Source organism: Gasterosteus aculeatus, chromosome 4, assembly GCF_964276395.1.
Source record: "Gasterosteus aculeatus chromosome 4, fGasAcu3.hap1.1, whole genome shotgun sequence".
Classification (NCBI taxonomy): Eukaryota; Metazoa; Chordata; class Actinopteri; order Perciformes; family Gasterosteidae; genus Gasterosteus; species Gasterosteus aculeatus.
In genome coordinates, this window is record NC_135691.1 from 3,851,839 (window position 1) to 3,869,367 (window position 17,529).

Consider the following 17,529-nt stretch of genomic DNA (forward strand, 5'->3'; position numbering starts at 1 on the left):
GGAAAGAGTTAGTCCTCGACGTAAAGCACATCTGTCTTCCAGATCATTGATATTAGGCTTCATACGACGGGGAAGGGAGGCTTTTTCCTCTGGAACGGCCTCGCCGCTGTGCTTCACCTGTGCTCTCGATGGTCCGGACGCCGCCGCCGCCACACACACACACACACAGTCGGCCCTCGTTCGCCCCCCACGGGCTGTAAAACAAGCTGCGGCCACATGCCAACCAGGGGTCAATGGTGGGTCAACATCTTGCCAATGTCAAGCGAGGAAACGGCTACGCACATGTTTGCATTACTTCAGTTGGAAGGACCTACATCGCCTTCCATTTATTCCCCAAACCTCAGAGCGATTTCCTTCCAGCCCTGCGTGCTTAACCACAACTTTTACCTTAAATAAAGTCCAAAACCCATAAACGCTGCTTCAAGAAGTGACAACCGGCCAACTTGACCTCGCCGGGGGAACAAAATCTCCCACCGGCTCTCGCTTGGATGGAGGAACAAGTCCACTCAGATGGTGCTGCAACTGTCATCAATCATTTTCTGTCTGCTGACAGCCCGTTGAATGTGTACGAAAGGGAAGGCGTCGAGCCAGGGAGCAGAGAGCGGCTGAGGATGTGGTGGTGGAGGAGGTCTCCCGCGTAGGGAAGCGCTGCAAGCCGTTCGGCTCCGCAGAGATCAGCTGAATTTCTGCCCATCAGGCTGTTGAGGAATAATTCCGCGCGGCAACACAAAGTGGCGCCGGGAAAAAAAACCTGGCAGACCTGCGGCGCGTCGTCTTTTACAAATATGCCTTTTACACCCAGCTACTTGTTGACGACATCCCCGTTTTGCATGGTGTGCGAAGGCCGGTCGCCGCCTCGTCCGCCGCCTCCCATAAACACACTGGAGACTACAACGAGACGAGGAGACGAGAGTAGAAAGTGGAGGACAAAAACAACAACACGCATGCTGTTGATTCCAACTGCGGCATGTGGTCACTTTGAAAAATGAAACAGACACATGGCGCGCTGTTTTTTCCTGCCCGGCTGCGTCGATTCTTCCAGCAGATGCTCCACCGGGGGCCACAAAGACCACCGACGTGGCGACGGCCACGGTACGATGTTGGCTGAATGGACTGACGCCTTTCCGTCTTGTTGCGTTGTTGGTTTAATCAACTTTCGGGATTCATGTCACCTGGTCTGTCGGGCCAAACCTGAGCGCCCTCACCCGCGCGTTGGAGAGTTTTCCAGTTGTATTGTTGATCGAGTTTGTTTACGCGGGAGGATTCCTCCACGCGTGATGTCAGCGTGTCTTCGGGGGGGAGAAAAGCTCCGTGTTTACGCGCGGCTTCGTGCTCGTGTCACGCAGCGCGGGCTCCTCTCGAACCCCCCCCCCCCCCGACACCTCGCCCTGCCGTGTGTTTACTCACGCCACCGTTAAACATTTACATGCGCATCCAAACAGTGTCAAGAGAGAAAGACACCAACTCCCCCTCCCTCCCCCCAAAGAAACCCACATGCATCATCCCGCTCTGTTTCGCATTAGCACGCGAGCCCCGCTAATCAATCCGATGAAACCAAACAGCGGTACACACAGAGGACGCGGCGGTAAACAACCCTTAACTCCGCCGGGTGGAGGTCCGATCTCCACGTGGAGAGAGAACGAGACGTGACTCCGCGTTTCACAAACATTTTGCCTGTCGGTTTTAAGCTCCGAAAAACCGCAAACAGCTACGCGCCGAACATCCCGCCGTTTGTTTTTGCGAGAGCAGACAGATGAATGTATGAATTTCCCCGAGTGAACTCGGGCTCTCGTAAATGTTTAATGAACGCTTTCTATTCACAATAATTGAACTTTTTCCAGACTCCATGTGGTGTTATTTATGATCCACACCAGCTGCGTACAGTACATACTTGTACCACATAATCTGTGTTTGCACAAGCAAGTGCACAGACAAAAGTCTCCACTTTAACAAGTCCCACTTTGTTTAACAGCTACATCCTGGTGTTAAATATCTGTTATGTGCTTTGCCTGGCCAGGGACGACGGGCTGGACATAAACGTGCTATTCTTTCTCCACCCCTAATTGTAACGGCCATAACGTCTGAGTCTCGCGGCGCGGCGCTATTTATTGTGTGCAAACGCGACCTGTTTCCAGCCGCCACACGTTGTTAATCCCGGGCTACACCTCCGCCGCCGAGGTCGGGCTCCGTGTAGCGCTCGGCCTGGAGGCGGCCGCCGGCCGTCCCTCGTGGTCAAGCTGAGGGCCGAGGAGTGTTGCGGGGCCTCCGAGCTACACGTCTGGTGGCGCGACCACCCCTCCCCCCCCTACCCCCCAACTCCCTCACCCCACCCCACCGGGGGTCCAGAACTCTGACCTGAAGCCGCCCTGTGCCAAGAAGTTATTTTTCAATTTTTAAGTTGATGCGGGTGCGACTTTTTTAGTATTAGAAAATACTTTTTCGTGTTCTGTCCTCAACTTCAGCTCCTCCGAAAGATTTCCCCCAGCTTGCCTTTGCTGTTGTTGATATCTTTACCTTATTGTTGAGACTTTTGGACATTTATGACCCGTCACATCATTTCTCAATCCTCACATTTCCACAGAGCTTTCTGTTTAAGGGGCGTGAGTGCCGACTGGCATCGAGTCGTTCTGTTTCATGCAAAGTCAGCTTTCCCGTAAGCACAGCGCGACCTCAATATGCAGGAGCAACGTTCACCACAACTATCACACTGGGAGGGGTGGTAATGGAACGACGGGTCGGTGACTGAGATGCTGAAACAAACCCACAAAGTGAGTGGAAAGTATGTTTTTGTACGTTGTTTTTTTTTGTATTAAAAAATGGCATCGGTTCTCACTAAAACGGTGTGTCATCCAATGCTTGTACCTTCAACAAAGGTTCAAGACTTCTCAATTTGCCCCCTGCTTCCTACTTCACTTCCTACAAGCTCTGAGGCTACTCAAACTTTTAATTGAGGCTAGGAGAAAGGTTGCCCTTTCCCTTCTGTGCTCACTTTAGTTAAGGAAAACAACAATTTTTTCCTGACTTTAACAAAGTGTGCTGAACTGCCCAAAAAACAACATGTTGGATTATTTGTTGAACTTTGGTGGATCAAGTCGACATCTCTGGCTGCTGCTGCTGCAACTCCGATTGTGCAGAAAATGACTTATTCCCTCAGTAAACACTGTAAACATGAGTTTATGGCCTTGATCTTATTCAATACAGCATGATGTTCATTTAGTATATTACGGTCCACTAAACCATAGCGCACGAATATGCTTTAGGGCGGAGCTTGTTGTGATTCCAATTATCGTAACTTGCACAAAGTGACCGTGTAATCCACGACGGCGATGCCGTCGGACTCGAGGCTTCGTCGCGTCAGTCCAGCAACCAAAGGGTTACTCGAAGCATGTGTGCGTCACATGTTTCCCATTTCGATGAAGACCATCGAGTCGACAGCACTGGCCCCTCCCGTACGTCTCCCTGTTCCGTGCTGATAAGTGAGGATCTCCCCTCGTTCGGAGCGGAGATGAACCAGATCCTCCGTGCGGAGGAAACCATCCGCCGGGCCTCGGTTTGCTCTGAACGGCACGTTTTGTTGTTTCCTGTTGCTCGCCAGCAGCTGCTTCCCCCGAGAGAGGATTCATTGGCAACACAACAGAAGAGAACATTCGCAGGTGCTTCACCGCTCTGGTTGGTGGTGTTGATTACACGGTCTGAGTAACGGACGATTACGGGAGAATGTGACATCATGTGATGTGCACGTGTCACAGTAAAAGGAAGACAGGGGGAAAAAGGCTCTGGGAACGAGTCGGTTAAGCTGTTCCATGTTTTCTTTTCTTTTCTTTTTTTTTTACGACAACGACTGGCGGGTATTTTACAAAGTTCACCGCGCACACAAACATTTAGCGGTAAAGTTGTGGTTTGCAGAAGGTGGGAAGAGAAGAGGAAGACGAGTCCAGGCTGCAGGCTGCAGGTCCTCAAGGAGGGTGTTGGTATCCGCTGATGAGGACTCCTGCCTGAGGACAGAAAAAAAAAAAAAAAACTTTAAGTGAAGATGACTCTGAAAGTGAGCAAAAAGAGTAACCGGAGTAGGAGATCCAGATAGAAAGGTCTAAGCTGGGTTTCAACCGGATGAAAAGGTCAGAATACACAGCGTGACCCGATGAGGACTCAAATAACAATACAACAAAATAACAGCGGTTCACAAGCTTTTTCATTACGCTGAGTATCCATTGCTGACCAGAATTATTAAGTTTTATGTTACATCCCATAATTACGGAATTAACGAGTTTGTAGACCCCCATCCCCTCGCTTCCATGTCTCCTGCAGCTTAAGCAGATGATTTTAAATTGTCTTAAACTCTCCTGTTAACGTCTTTTGAGTCCTGGAATTTTATCTCATGAAGCTCATAAGGCAAACGCAAGAAGATGGTTGTAGAAATAGTGCTCCTTCAAAAAAAAACTGAAATTAGAAAAAGAAGAATGAAAAGCCCCTTGCGTCATCTGCACTCAATCAGAATAATGATGTGGAGAAACGCAGCGTGTGAGGGGAGCACAGCGCCGAGGCCTCGCTGGCACTCGCCTCCCCTCAAGCCGCCATTAGTCATCTCTCTGCCGCTTTGGAAGAGGGGAGGTTTGGGAGGGAAGCCATGCGCAGCCCACTGACAGACGGACAGAAAGAGACCCGATGGGACTCCGGTGCCCAGAAAGTATCGGCCTGATCTCCTGAAGGGCTTCTGGCACACGAGCATCGGCCTTATGTTCTGTCTCTCGGGCTTCCTCTCAATCGCAGATGTAAAGAGAGAGGAGGAAAAGAAACACTCCGCAGTGTATGCGGGAGATTTTTTTTTGAAAAATCCCAAAGCGGAGTGCGAGCACCTCTTGGGTAGGGTCTTCCTGGAGGAGCTCTTTGTGGGACAACGCGGGGCTTCCTGTCTGATTGTGATGCCGATTTTCAGTCAAAAGTCAAAGCTCTGAAACTTTTAAAGAGCAGACAAGACAGAAAAAGTGAATCACTGATTGGACTCCAGTGCCCGTGACCGGGGCTTTCATGAATGTTCTGGCCCTGCTACAAGTCCACAGGGGGCTGGCGCCCCCCCCCCCCCCCTCAGATGACTGTCTGTGTTTCTGCACTTGTCTCAGATTCAGGGTTTAAAAAACTACAACTGAACATGGTGACTTTAAAAGGCACTTGGTCTTTTGAAGGCAGCTCCAATAACTCTGCAGCTTAGGAGTCTTAAAGGTGAATTAATACATGTACAACAGGTACTTTTTATTATACAAAGACATCGAAGTACCCGGCAAGCTTTCATCACTCCTGGAGGATGTGTCGAAGGTATTTTAAATCTAAGGGGGACAAAGGGCGCCGTGTGCCCCCTTTTCAACCAGCCTTTCTAATGAAAAGGAGAATGACGAGAGTCTGGTGCCCAAGAAGCTTCAGGGCTCCGGAACACACCAGCTCTGTTTCTTTTCCTTTCTGTTGTCTTCTGTTTCAGATCTCGGATCAGTTCTTGTCTTTGATCCAAAGGCGTAATCATACACAAATGTTGCTCTTAAAATAATGGTTTGTCGAATGGTTGCTGTAAAATACCAAGAGAGGAAGAAGTTAGAGGATGCAGTTGTTGTCTTTTTTTAAGAAGGACAACTGTCTGATTAATGGATGGAAAAAAAATTGATCGGCAACTATTTGGTTCACCAAATTATGGATTTTCCGTAGAAATGTCGCCTAGTTCCCGGTTTCCTGATTCACCGTCTTCTCATATTTGAGGTTTGGATGCTTTTTCTTTGCGATGTGTGATAGTAAAGTCGCTATCTTTAGGGTTAGGACCACAATAAAAGCGCTGCAGCGGACAAGGATCGAGAAGCAGAAGAATGAAACGGGTACCTGGTTAAAGAGCGCCGCGTACAGCATGTTTGACTTCTCCACCCGAGACTCCAGGTCAGCCACAGCGTCTGCGTCCAACGACGTTAAGCTGCTTGGAAGAGAAAGAGTCGTAGGAAAATGTATGAAAATGATGGGAGACCAAGAGGAATTTTCTTTTCTTTATTTAATGCCAGTGGGAGTCCTTTTAAATAATTTTAAAAAACCGCAGCTGAACTCTGGCAGCTTCATCGCGGTGATAACTCTACTGAACCCGTCCGCTCGTCTGTCCACCTCCTGACCTGTCACGGCGTTTGGTGTCCTGCGGGGGACGGAGGACGCTCCGCGAGGGAGCGTCTTCGCGCAAACTCTTCTTCAGCTCCTCGACCTTCTTGTTGAGGGCGACGACCTGTCGCAGCAGAGCGTCCCTCTCCTCCATCAGGCTGTCCTTGAATCTGTGGCAACCCAGCAGGGAGCGAGCGTCTAGTTAAACCCGATGAAGTGAGACGAGTCCCGGCTACACGTGGACGTCTGTGGAGTGGTTTGCTCCTCAGAGATGGACATCTTTATGACTCAGAACTACTCAAGGGGGGGGTTGTTTTTCACTTTATTCAGAGGAATAAAAAAGAATGTTTACGAGAGAACGGATCAGATTTAAGAACTTTTGTCGGGAAGAAATGCGTAAATATGAGCGCTTCTACAAGCCTATGATAAATAAACAAACAAATAAATAAATAGACGTGACTCTCGAGGTCGTCTTCAACAGAAACACGTCACTCCGCCTGTTGTTCTGGAGGTGAATTGCTCTGCAACACACGCAAGACTTTTAAACGAGTGCGTCGACGCAACGACGCAGAAGAATGCGCCGGCCTTAAAGGTGCTTGGAGGCTTTATGCTAAGCTAGGCTAATCCAAATATGAGGGCGTGAAAATGGCTCCTTATTTTAAGGGATTTTTCCAAAAAAGTCAATCTGCTCAAGGTTGAGGAAACAACAAAGTTAGGTTTGGTAAACAAAACAATTTGGGTGAAGCTTAAAGAAAGGATTGAGTTTTGTATGTAAATGAAAATGGAAGAAGTAACTAAAGGCCGACTGAAGGCCTTTAAATCTCCCATCAACACGTATCAGTTTAATCAATAAAGACTGTAAGAAATTTAGCGAAAACTCACAACCAGACCCTAATGTGTCAAACTATTCCTTAACAATTGTCTCTTTGATCCGTGTGAAAATGGTCCAAAGACCAAAACCAAATAGTCAACCAGCACCGCTGTAATGTTGCCAGTTTGTTCGGGCTGCCGTATCGATGCTGTGCGTGATGCACGGAGAAGACGCCGTACCTCTTGACACAACACATCCAGCCGCGCTGCTGCTGACAGAGCCACTCGAACTGCTCCGCCGTCGCCTGCAGCTTCCTCAGACTCCCCTCGTTCTCCTGCTGCAGCTCCCTCACCTCCAACACAGTAAAGCAGGATGTTGTTATATCGCCTCATTTTTGTATGAATAATGTCAGGGGCTTAGACGGAGGCCTCGATATGGTCGGAGGGAAAAATAGGAGCCTCTTGAACCCGGCGCCGTCATCTGGAAAGATGAGCAAACGCAAAAGAAAAAGGGGGTCGGACGTGATCTCCGGCTCTCTGGACTTTCCCAATAATTCACAGGCTTGAAGGTTCTCGTTAGGTTTCCCACTGGCGGGGCGGTCTGTCGGTCCTTCTCGCAGCAGAGATAACCGTGTTCTTCTGCCGGTTTTGATGGACTGGTAGAAACGGGGGCCAGCGAGGGAGGGGGTCTAATACAAATATTAAATCCTCACACTGGGTGGGAATGCTTCGCTGGTGCCCCGACTCAAAACACATTGAAACGAATGCCGATGCCAGGAAATAAATTTTAAAAAATCTGAATTTGTGCCTTTTCTCACGGGTGGTTGTAGTTTTTCAAATTGGGGCCGTAAATTTGAACCGTGAGGTTTTAGATTTCATGCAAGTGAATCAATCAAAATCAGGCGGCAGCAGCAGACTTGTTGGTTTCTGATGTTAAACTGGCCCCGGATCAGTTTTAAGACGTTACTTCTGATAGGAGGAGCTGGCAGCAGGACCATGTTGCACATTTCTGGAGGAGTTGGCTGGAAGCTCGACAGCGATAAAAAAGCCACATTGGTTCTAAAAACATTCAACGCCCATTATTTATCTATTTACGCGGCGATAGAAAGTGCCAGAGCAGCGGTGGACAAAAAGTCCAATCCTGACACCTGCTGGACAACAGTCTCACTACGGCCACCGGCTCTTTGTTCATTGCCGGATGGGGTTTGAATGTCTGGTTTGTGTGAATAACCTAATCGAGGTCAGAGGTTAAGCGAAACACCTCGGAGCTGCATCGGCTCCTTTTACCTGCGTCTGGTGAGCCGAGCGTAGATCCTTCAGCTCGTCCGTCAGCGTTTGGTTGGTGTCTCGTAGCTCCTCCAGCTCGCCCCTCTTCCTGTTGGGGACAAATAGAGGAAAGGATTGTTTTTTTTAAATGTGTGTTTCATTCGCTTGACTTGGAATTTACTTTTCAGAGAGATTTCTCAAAATTACAAAATGTCGGCTATCATCTGGACAGAACTGAGAAAAAACACTACCTTTAGCATCTATAGCATTTTACTTGTGATTTTTGTTAGAGTTAAATAAAACGTGTTGCTTTATGTGTCGGTTTGAAAAGCTGTGTGAAACATGGAGGAATGTGTTTCAAATCCAACTAGCAACGATTCAACAGAACAAGGAGGTATGACAGTAAAGGAATGTGCTCAACCTTAATCTGAAAACACGTGCACATTCCTACAAATATCCCCACCATCAATGCAATGTAAGTCCGTACACGGACATTTTAATCTATACAATCAGAAAGCGTGCGGAGGGGTCCTGCCTGCGCTGCTCCGCCTGCAGGCTCTCCGTCAGGGCGGCCCGGCGCTGGGCCTCAGCGTGCAGCTCCGCCTGGAGGCTCTCTGCCATCCCGGCCTTGCGTTGGGCCTCGGCGTGCAGCTCCTCCACCAGGCCCTCCAGCTCCACCTCGGAGCTCTGCAGGCACAGCAGCTCTGTGCCGACCTGCCGCAGCAGCTCGCCGTCCCGGGAGCTCGCCTCCGCCAGCAGGAGCAGGCGCTGCTGCAGCCGGTGCACCAGGTCCTGCAGGAGAGACGCAACGTCACAATGCTCGCACGAGCACAACAATCCCACTCGCTGAAAAAGCTTTTTATTTTTTATTCTGCTTCATTGCTCTATTTTCACCGAGTTAACTATAATTGTCTGTCTTTTCACTGCAGAATTCTGTCATTTATTGAACTTGTAAATCCTCCCTCATCAAGGCATTATCATCTTGCGCAGACGGTGTGATGTCAAACGCACCTATAGGTCAAATAGTTAGAGACTTGTCCGAACCCGACTTCTCTCTCTATGTGAGTAAAGTGAGTGAGTCACACTCTCCAAATCTCTAACAAATACCATCAAGATTTCTAGAAGAGCTGCTGGTTCGTTACCTGGAAGCAGGGATGAATCTCAGCGGTCCAACGGGTATTAAGGGACACAAAAGAAACTACAGCAAACTATTTCTTAATTCACATAAAATTAAAATTGATCTCCCTTGAAGAAGGGCCAAAAACACAGAGCGCAAAAAAAAGCCCCAAAGAGGCTGGTGACCGCTGCCAAAGCCTCTGCACCTACGCAATGTTAGCGCGGCGCTGACTGGTGCCATGACCCCAGTGTGGTTTGCAGTAATCGCAGCGTAGGTGGCGGCTGGTGTGGCTTTTGATGTGCATTTAAATGATGGGATTGTAATGAGGTTAAACGCTACAAGATTGAATTACACAAATTCAAAAAGACTTTTTCCATCTACACAGTCATCCGATCCATTGTTGGTTTATAAATATTGATTATAGCCGCTCAAGATGGCCTCTGACACCTTACAACGACCCCCCCCCCTCCTTTGATTTCTCCCTTTGGAGATCTGCTGACCTGCTGCTGGTGGATCCTGCCGACGAGCTGCTCCTCTCTCATCCTGAGCTCCGCGTTGATCTGATCGCGGAGGCGGAGTCCAGAGGCCGCGGCCTCCAGCTCGCTGTGCAGCTTCCTCTCGCGGCCTCGGGCCAGCAGCATCTCCCTGTCGAGCATCGCTGCAGCGGCACAGAGCCGAGTCAGAGCCGCTGTTTCAGGAATCACCCTCTTTTTACTTAGAACCGTGACGCTTGAGATAAAGGGTCGTATGTCACTTCTGGCCTTGAGACACTTTCCCCCCCCCGTCCCTCTCACCTCATCACTGCACTTGTGTGTCCTTAATTGCTTCCACACATATTTCTTTTGGATCCCGTCCTCGTCTCTCACTCTGTGGTCCTCATGGCGTACGTCGATGCGGTCGATCATTCGCCACTTTTAACATTCAGCGCGGTTAACATTCGCCGTTTCTTTGGATTCATCTTCTCTGTCCGCACCTCATGTTGTTTATTGTTTAGTTCTGATTCTGATTGGCCACCCACCCGTCACCCATTGCTTTAGATGTTATAAGACATAATAATGCATCATATGATGGACATCACATCGTTCAATCAAAGTGTTCTGTTTCCTTTTTACAATATTTATTTTAATCAGTGTGATTTCTCTCATTAAAGCTAAAACCGATTATTAGGAGAGGACTCGTGAGGACATTTTTCTGCGGCGAGGTCCTAAATACACGACACACCCACAGTTGACCTTTGAACTTGAGGGAGGGACTGGAGGGAACTCTCCGGTTAACGTTCCTTCTGCGGTTTTATGATTTTGTTTTCTGCCCGTTAGTGACATGAACTTTAGTAAGAGGCAGAATCCACCTTCACATACCAGAGGACCATGAGCGATTATAGAATCTCAGACATTTAATTTAGAGAAAAACACTGCAGTGAATTTGAGCAGACAGAAGTAACACAAATGACTGGCACGGTCACAATGGCAGCGAGCAGCAGGGAAATGTAAATGTGTAACTTTTATTCTCACCGTTGTCGTGAGCCAGCCGGGTGCACTTGGCCGTCAGATACTGGATCTGACTGTGGTCCTCGTTCCTGTCCGCTCGGAAAAACCTCCTCATGATCGATCAGTGGATCTCTCTCTCTCTCGCTCTCTCTCTCTCCGAACACCACCTACAGCCTCCCGCGGCTTCCCATGATCCTTAGCAGCAAGGACAGGTGCGTCACGCCCCGGTCAGAGTGTCTCCTGCACCACTGTGTCTCAAAGAAGACCGAGCGCACCTACAAAGGGCAAGTTTAAGCATTAATCCCAGCTGCTGTTATCATACCAGGGAGGCGAGGCCTGCTGTGTGTGTGTGTGTGTGTGTGTGTGTGTGTGTGTCTGTCTGTGTGTGTGTGTCTGACGGGTTGCGTTGCTATGTGGCTCACTGTTTGAATAAATAGGAAAAAACGCAACTGGTTATGCGCACAAATTGCAGGTTTTATTCAACGTTGTATGCAAATACAGAGTAGTCCCCCCCGGAGGCGAGGGGGCTGCACGAGGGGGGCCGAGCAGGTCGGGCGTGTTGCGTCTAGCGAGCGGGCGTCTCTACAGCAGCCGCCGCGGGGTGCGGGGTAGCATGGGGGATTTTAACTTCAGTACTTTTATTTTTACAAATACAACGCTCAAAGAAGTGTGACGCATGAGGACTGAGCAGAATATCTGCTTTACTGAATTACAAACTGAAGGTACATACGCGAATGTGTCTATAAATGAGTCGCTGTGACGTTGCTCCTTTTCTTCTCTCTTGTCAGAAAGGCGTCAGTCAAACCGTGTGAGACGTCGCATGTTGCTGCAGATTCACTCGCAGAGGGAGACAGAGCCCCCCCCGGGTCTCCTGTCAGTTATCACAATGCATTTATATTTCATAAGAGTTCATTCTTAGCCTCTGTTACTGTCTTTAGTGGCTTGATTTATAATGTGCAAAGGCATAAAATCAATTCATAAAAGCAATGACTTTAAGGTTCAAGTTAAGTCCTGTGATGATTTTAAAGTCCTTCATAATGACGACATATTTTGTATAGTTAGAAGTTATAATCATTCATTATTTGTTTATACAGCAGCCTTTAACTACGAAGACCCACAAGAGGACTTATAGAATCACTACATTTTACTGTGTCATAAGTGAATCACTTCATAATAATAATACATTTGCCATTTTGCTACAAAAAATCAAGTAACTTCCTTTTAATCTGAACATAAAATGAGGCTAAGAGATGATTTCAGCTCAGCTCACTGCCTGTGAACCGGACATCTGATCAGACAAAGCAAACGCACGAGTAGTCATTCAAAAGGAGAGGATGGCGTTTAAAAATTGGCGTTTATTAAAAAAAGAAACAATGAAAACCACCATGCTGACTTCTGCCTCTTTAACAGAAAGGTTGTCGATGGAAAAACGGCGTCGGGACATTTTGACACGAAGCGTCCGAATGTTCAGACGAAATAAATACAGCATCCTCCCAAATGTGTGGGAGGACCAAGAGGAACACGAGAGACGCACGTGGTCGGACTAGACAACATTTGACAAGTTGAGCCTGGTGTCACGTAACAACATGCACACATCAGTTCAGTTATTATTATTATTCAGTAGTCAAACGTAGTTTAGACCTCAAACTAAGAAGCTGCTTTTTAATACAACCCCTGTTCTCTGGGAGGAAGTCGAGACAAACATCACAACTGAGTGGGACGTTTTAATGCCGACGTGTTAGTTGGTATTTTTATCCGCAGCTTTCCTCTGCAGATTTCCAATATTAGTGATTAGCTTAGCATAAAGACTGGAAGGTCTTCGTTTAAAGTTTACACATTAATACATATAGTTTCATCCCAATAAGCAGATATAAAAATGACAAAGGGGAGTTATGTACTATTAATATTTAATTACAAACAAGTTTCAGAGCAAATGCAAGTAAATCCCTTTAAAACCACAATTTCTCATTTCTAAAACATTTGATTTTATGGAAAAATTTGATGTTAATAATGAACTTTGATGGCGTATTAGTTGCATATTGTGGAACTTTTACAGGCTCGATGTCTTCCCTTATATGTATGCTAAGCTAAGCTAATCACATCTTGATTCAAACTCCTTTGACACGCTGAAAAAACATGGTAACAATCTCCGGACCTGACTTAAAAATAAAAAATGAAAAAAAACTAATCTTTTCCCCCCCAAACTAATCCTTTGAATGTATTTGATAAATCATGAATACGTCGATTGTAAAAGTGGAAATACTTCTATGGAACCAAACGTATTGACGTTATGTCCGTTAGAACCTTTCATTGGAAATCTGCCGTGAATAGAAGCCGGCGTTAAAAGAACAACAACGCCTATCAAATTGTATTAAGTCAGCATTAGTCCTCATTCGAAATCTGTTTTGTTTTGTCTTATCATCCAGGGAGGACATTTTAAAACGGAACCTCCACAAAAAAACAAAAACAAAAAGCCAAAGGCAATTTTCCGGCGATGCAGTTACTGAGGAGAGCAGCGCCTGAGTTTACACAACCGGACGCACAGGAACACCTTTATCATCACGAGGCTGGTGTGAGGAAATGAAATACGGCACTGAGCTCCTTTTATTTTGAAGGGGTCACATGTAAAAGCTTACGGGGCCCTAGGCGAGTCTCTGTGATAAGTCGGCGTGTTCGGGTGGGAGGAATCGGACGCCGTTCGTCCTGCTCCGTCCGCTGACTCTTTAAGGGGTTGCGGGCGTTGAGAAAAAGTGTGTAATCGCGTACCGGCGCCACGTCTCCTCCACCTCACAGCCCAGAGATGATAATCAGCCGAGAAGCTCATCAAAGAGCAGCATTCCGTCAGCCTGGTTGTTACTTCGGGAGAATAAAACTCCGATCAAACCGAGCCAAATGCAATCTGATCAGCTTTCTGCTGATTTACACTCAACTCAGCACGTTGGAAACGCAGTGCGCAGACGACCAAATAGAGACAGGCAGGCCTTTTCTTTCTAGGTCAGATTATTCGGCATTCAGGCGGATTTCTTCTCTTCACAGATAATACAAGCAGTAGTCGTCGGCTTCGCTCAAAAAAACGAAACGCACACATGTAGCAGATTCAAAAACACAGAAACTAAAACGAGTAACAATATGCAACAGAGAGTCAGCAGTTACCATCCCACTTGTGTCAGTTCAATGTGGTACAAAAAACAAACAAACAAACAAAAAGTATTGCACTGGTTTGGTGGGAGTCTATGGATGGGCGGTCATCATATAAATAACAACAAGAACCAAACAGTAATACCATAATAATAATAATAATAACAACAATAATAAAAACAGTTCAGACTAAGGACCCTCCCTCTGCTGTTTTACCACTGCTGCCAGCTGAAGTCGTCGTTGGATCCAAAGACCAAGAAGAAGCCCAGGATGGTGCTGAAGATGACTACGTTCCCCGTCAGCACGAGCGCACACGCCCCCCAGGCGATCTGTGAGGCAACGCATCAATATTTCAGGTCAACAAATGTTGCTGCACATGCTGCATATCATTCAACGACGACTTGGGACTATTTTCAGCGGCGGATTAACCCACATTTGTTGCTCCAGTGAGAAATTGTGGCAGCAGGACGGTGTATTTAAGATTGAGTCAAACTAAACTACACGCGTGTGATAATGTTGATGAAGGGACAACAGTGAGGAGCATTGTCTGGTTGTTTATGGAGCTGTGACACAAAAGAATAAAAATATCAGACTTTGTAATAAAACGTAAAAGTCACTTTTGAAATGAAATGTGTCTTGATGCCATTTGTGCTGCAGAGATTTCCTGGTCAGCACACAGATCCCCACAACATGTAATGTTATTGTTATTGAAATGAGAATAGTGATGTCATTATATTTATGATTGCTGATACCACTCAAAGAAATCACTATTAGATCGTTTTCCGTAATCATTCAGCCCTTTCGTGTTTTCAGCTTCGTTCTTAAAGTGTTGCTATTCAGCCAAAATTTCAAAATGACGGCTTAAGAGATCGAATTGTGACCGGAAGGCTTTTTTTTATTTAGACGGTACGGCGGTATCAATGCCTTCCTCTACCTGATACAATGACCAAAGTCCTTTTTTAAAACGTCTAATTTGGTTTCATTTTCACTCTGCTGTGTCTCGCTTTGGCGGCGTGACCTCACTCCATTGACTGCACATGCCTCTCGCAGCCGGGACTCACCACTTCGGCTCTGGCGAAGACGACGGGCAGGCCGAACGCTGAGATGACGATGCCCGTCGTGAGGAAGATGGCCAGCTCTTTGCAGGCGTTGCTGGCCGAGTCGGTGTCGTCGACCACTCGCCGCGAGATGCAGTAAGGGATGGGACACAGGATGTAGAAGAAGAGGAGGAACAACGGCCAGTATTTGCTGCCAGAGAAAAGGGGAGAGAAGAATAAACACACGATGAAGGATGAGGAGTTTAAGTGAAGGATAAAAAAAAGGCAAAAACACATCTTATCTTCACAGGTATATTTGATTATATCACAACAATAACAATAGGTAGTTTGTGTGTTTGTTTTGTCACACTTAACGTCTCCCGGACATTGAGGTACGGTAGAGCTGTGCCTAAGGAGACATTTGTGTTATAGAAGTTCATGAACGTTATTAAATACGGATTGTAACATTTCAGTAACTGTAAACATTAACGAATCAAATAGGAATTAGATTAGATTACAAGAGGAAAATTCCAGAGCAGTGGCTAATGTAGGGAGAGAAAAAGTGGTTTTCAATAAGCAAATTAACTGCAACCAACCACGTGATGTGCAAACAAATACACTGCAAAATTGCCCAGACTCTGTCTTAACACTTTCATTGAATATCAACATCTGACTTTAATGTTGGTGCGAGCACAAGCTTCAATATTTGACAATTGGTTTGTGTCTATTTTAAAAACTGGAACTTTGCTTGTAAAAATGCATCACGAAAGTAGGATACCCACTGATGTGGTAGATGGCTCCCAGGCGCTTTATTCCCTGACATTGTGTTCTTCGGGGTGTCAGAATCTAGCTTTAACAGCTTTATTATTTCAGCCGATAATGCTCTTGTATGGTGATCCTACAGAGCTTTGAATTTAAATAGGTACGATGTCGTGCCAAACCGGCAGTTGTTTCAGTCAGTTTGGAAAACAATCACCCAACCAGGATTAAGAATGGGGTCACTTTCTTCTTACATAAATATTTAAAGCCACCTCCAGGACAAAAAATAGCGGCGGCCGACGCAGGCTGTCATAGGTCAACAGAGATATAACAACCCCTAAATCAACATATGTATTATGTTGATGAGTGGTGGGGTAGGCATCTAGTTCAAATGACCACACCACAAAGAAGGCATAACAAATGCAAAATCCACCATAAAAAAACGGAAGACTTGTCTTTGTCCCACACAGCAGGTTTAAGTGTAAGGGAGCCGCCACGCAGGTTAATCCAGCCCGGTACCTAAAGCTGTAAGGCCATGATGGGATCAGCCAGAGTGCACCTGCGTGTGTGATGAACCCAACCACGTTGTGTGTGTGTGTGTGTGTGTGTGTGTGTGTGTGTGTGTGTGTGTGTGTGTGTCTCTTACTCGTACACGGGGAGGGCACATCCTAGCATGAGGAACATGAGGCCAATGGCCCCTCCAAAGGACAGGCTGATGAGAGCTAGAAGGGAGACAGAGGGGAGGACATCAGCATGGACAGTGTCCCTTATGTAGCTTCTCTCTGGACCCCATCCCACCGTAGCTGCAGGGGCCCTGGCTGCTGTAAGTACCCATGTGATGAATCAGCTGATTTCACGTGGAACAGCTTGACCGCCATGAATCCGGGCAGCTCACTTACAGAAAGCTCAGCATCTCAACCAGCGGCTGAAGTTAAAGGTGCAGCTAGCATTAGCATTACAACGGTAATGTAACGTTGGTACGGTGGTACTAACGTTACATTGCCGTACTTTGAAAAGGGGGGTGCCATTATAAACAGTGCCGTAATTAAAACGTTACATGGTTGAACTGTGTCTTGCAACATTACAAAATGTGTTATTGTGTTGACTAAGAAGCCCACGGGATGGAGGCTGTTAAGCTAATGCTAACGTGTATTGGCCCTGCGGCTTCCTCACGTTACCGTTAGCTAGCTGGGCGAAGCGTCCATCTCTCTTCAGAATCATTCGACACAGGTTAATATGCCGGCCTGGTATTTGAGAGGCTTTCTAAATTACATGATTTTTAAGCGTACATGATTTACCTTTAATCCCAGCCATTTCTCCAGGACAAAAGCTCGACTCGCAGCCCTGACGAACGACAACAGTGGCCCCCTCCTCGGCTGCAGAGCGCGTCCGAGCGAACCCTCCTACCGTGACTGCCGCGCTGCCTTCAAGTGTACACAGAAATATCGGAAATGTAATCAAATGAAATGTGTAGGTACAAACATTTTTTACTACACTTCAATGATGTAAAAAATTGACTTGTGTTCAATAAATTAACTTTTTACATGTCAAATATTTACTAGCATTCAGACATCACTCCGCGCCACTATTGTTTTCTTGGTTATCACATTTTTTCTGCTGCAGGTTTTCCACGATCAAAATGACAAAATAAAATATTAAAATTGACAAATACATCCATGTAAGAGGGCCATGTCATTAACTTAACAACTTAGTCCTTGAGTTTCAGTAACTTACTCACCATTGGCTAACTGAGTTTGGCCGCTCTGCAGAAATCAAGCTTTATAGTTCGGCC

The 17,529-nt window shown here is 46.7% G+C and overlaps 2 protein-coding genes across 3 annotated transcripts; both read right to left on the reverse strand.

Moving 5' to 3' along the window:
* Window positions 1–3,791: 3,791 nt before the first annotated feature.
* Window positions 3,792–11,641, reverse strand: LOC120817039 (uncharacterized). 2 transcript variants are annotated; one of them, XM_078101952.1, is made up of 9 exons: window positions 11,534–11,641; window positions 10,828–11,078; window positions 9,817–9,974; window positions 8,735–8,991; window positions 8,221–8,308; window positions 7,174–7,286; window positions 6,141–6,293; window positions 5,863–5,950; window positions 3,792–3,995 (listed from the first exon to the last, which is right to left on the reverse strand). In XM_078101952.1, exons 2-9 carry the CDS (start codon window positions 10,916–10,918, stop codon window positions 3,957–3,959), a joined length of 987 nt encoding a protein of 328 aa, XP_077958078.1. In that variant the 5' UTR covers window positions 10,919–11,078; window positions 11,534–11,641; the 3' UTR covers window positions 3,792–3,956. The 2 variants fall into 2 exon arrangements, with proteins under 2 accessions (XP_077958078.1, XP_040028734.2); XM_040172800.2 differs by lacking the exon at window positions 11,534–11,641 and having other exon boundaries at window positions 5,863–5,953; window positions 10,828–11,160.
* A 497-nt stretch (window positions 11,642–12,138) lies between these two features.
* LOC120817040 (leptin receptor overlapping transcript-like 1) lies at window positions 12,139–17,165 on the reverse strand. Its single transcript, XM_040172803.2, has 4 exons — window positions 17,036–17,165; window positions 16,384–16,459; window positions 15,003–15,189; window positions 12,139–14,270 (listed from the first exon to the last, which is right to left on the reverse strand). The coding sequence occupies exons 1-4, from the start codon at window positions 17,049–17,051 to the stop codon at window positions 14,154–14,156; spliced, it is 396 nt and encodes a 131-aa protein (XP_040028737.1). The 5' UTR covers window positions 17,052–17,165; the 3' UTR covers window positions 12,139–14,153.
* Between the last annotated feature and the right edge of the window lie 364 nt (window positions 17,166–17,529).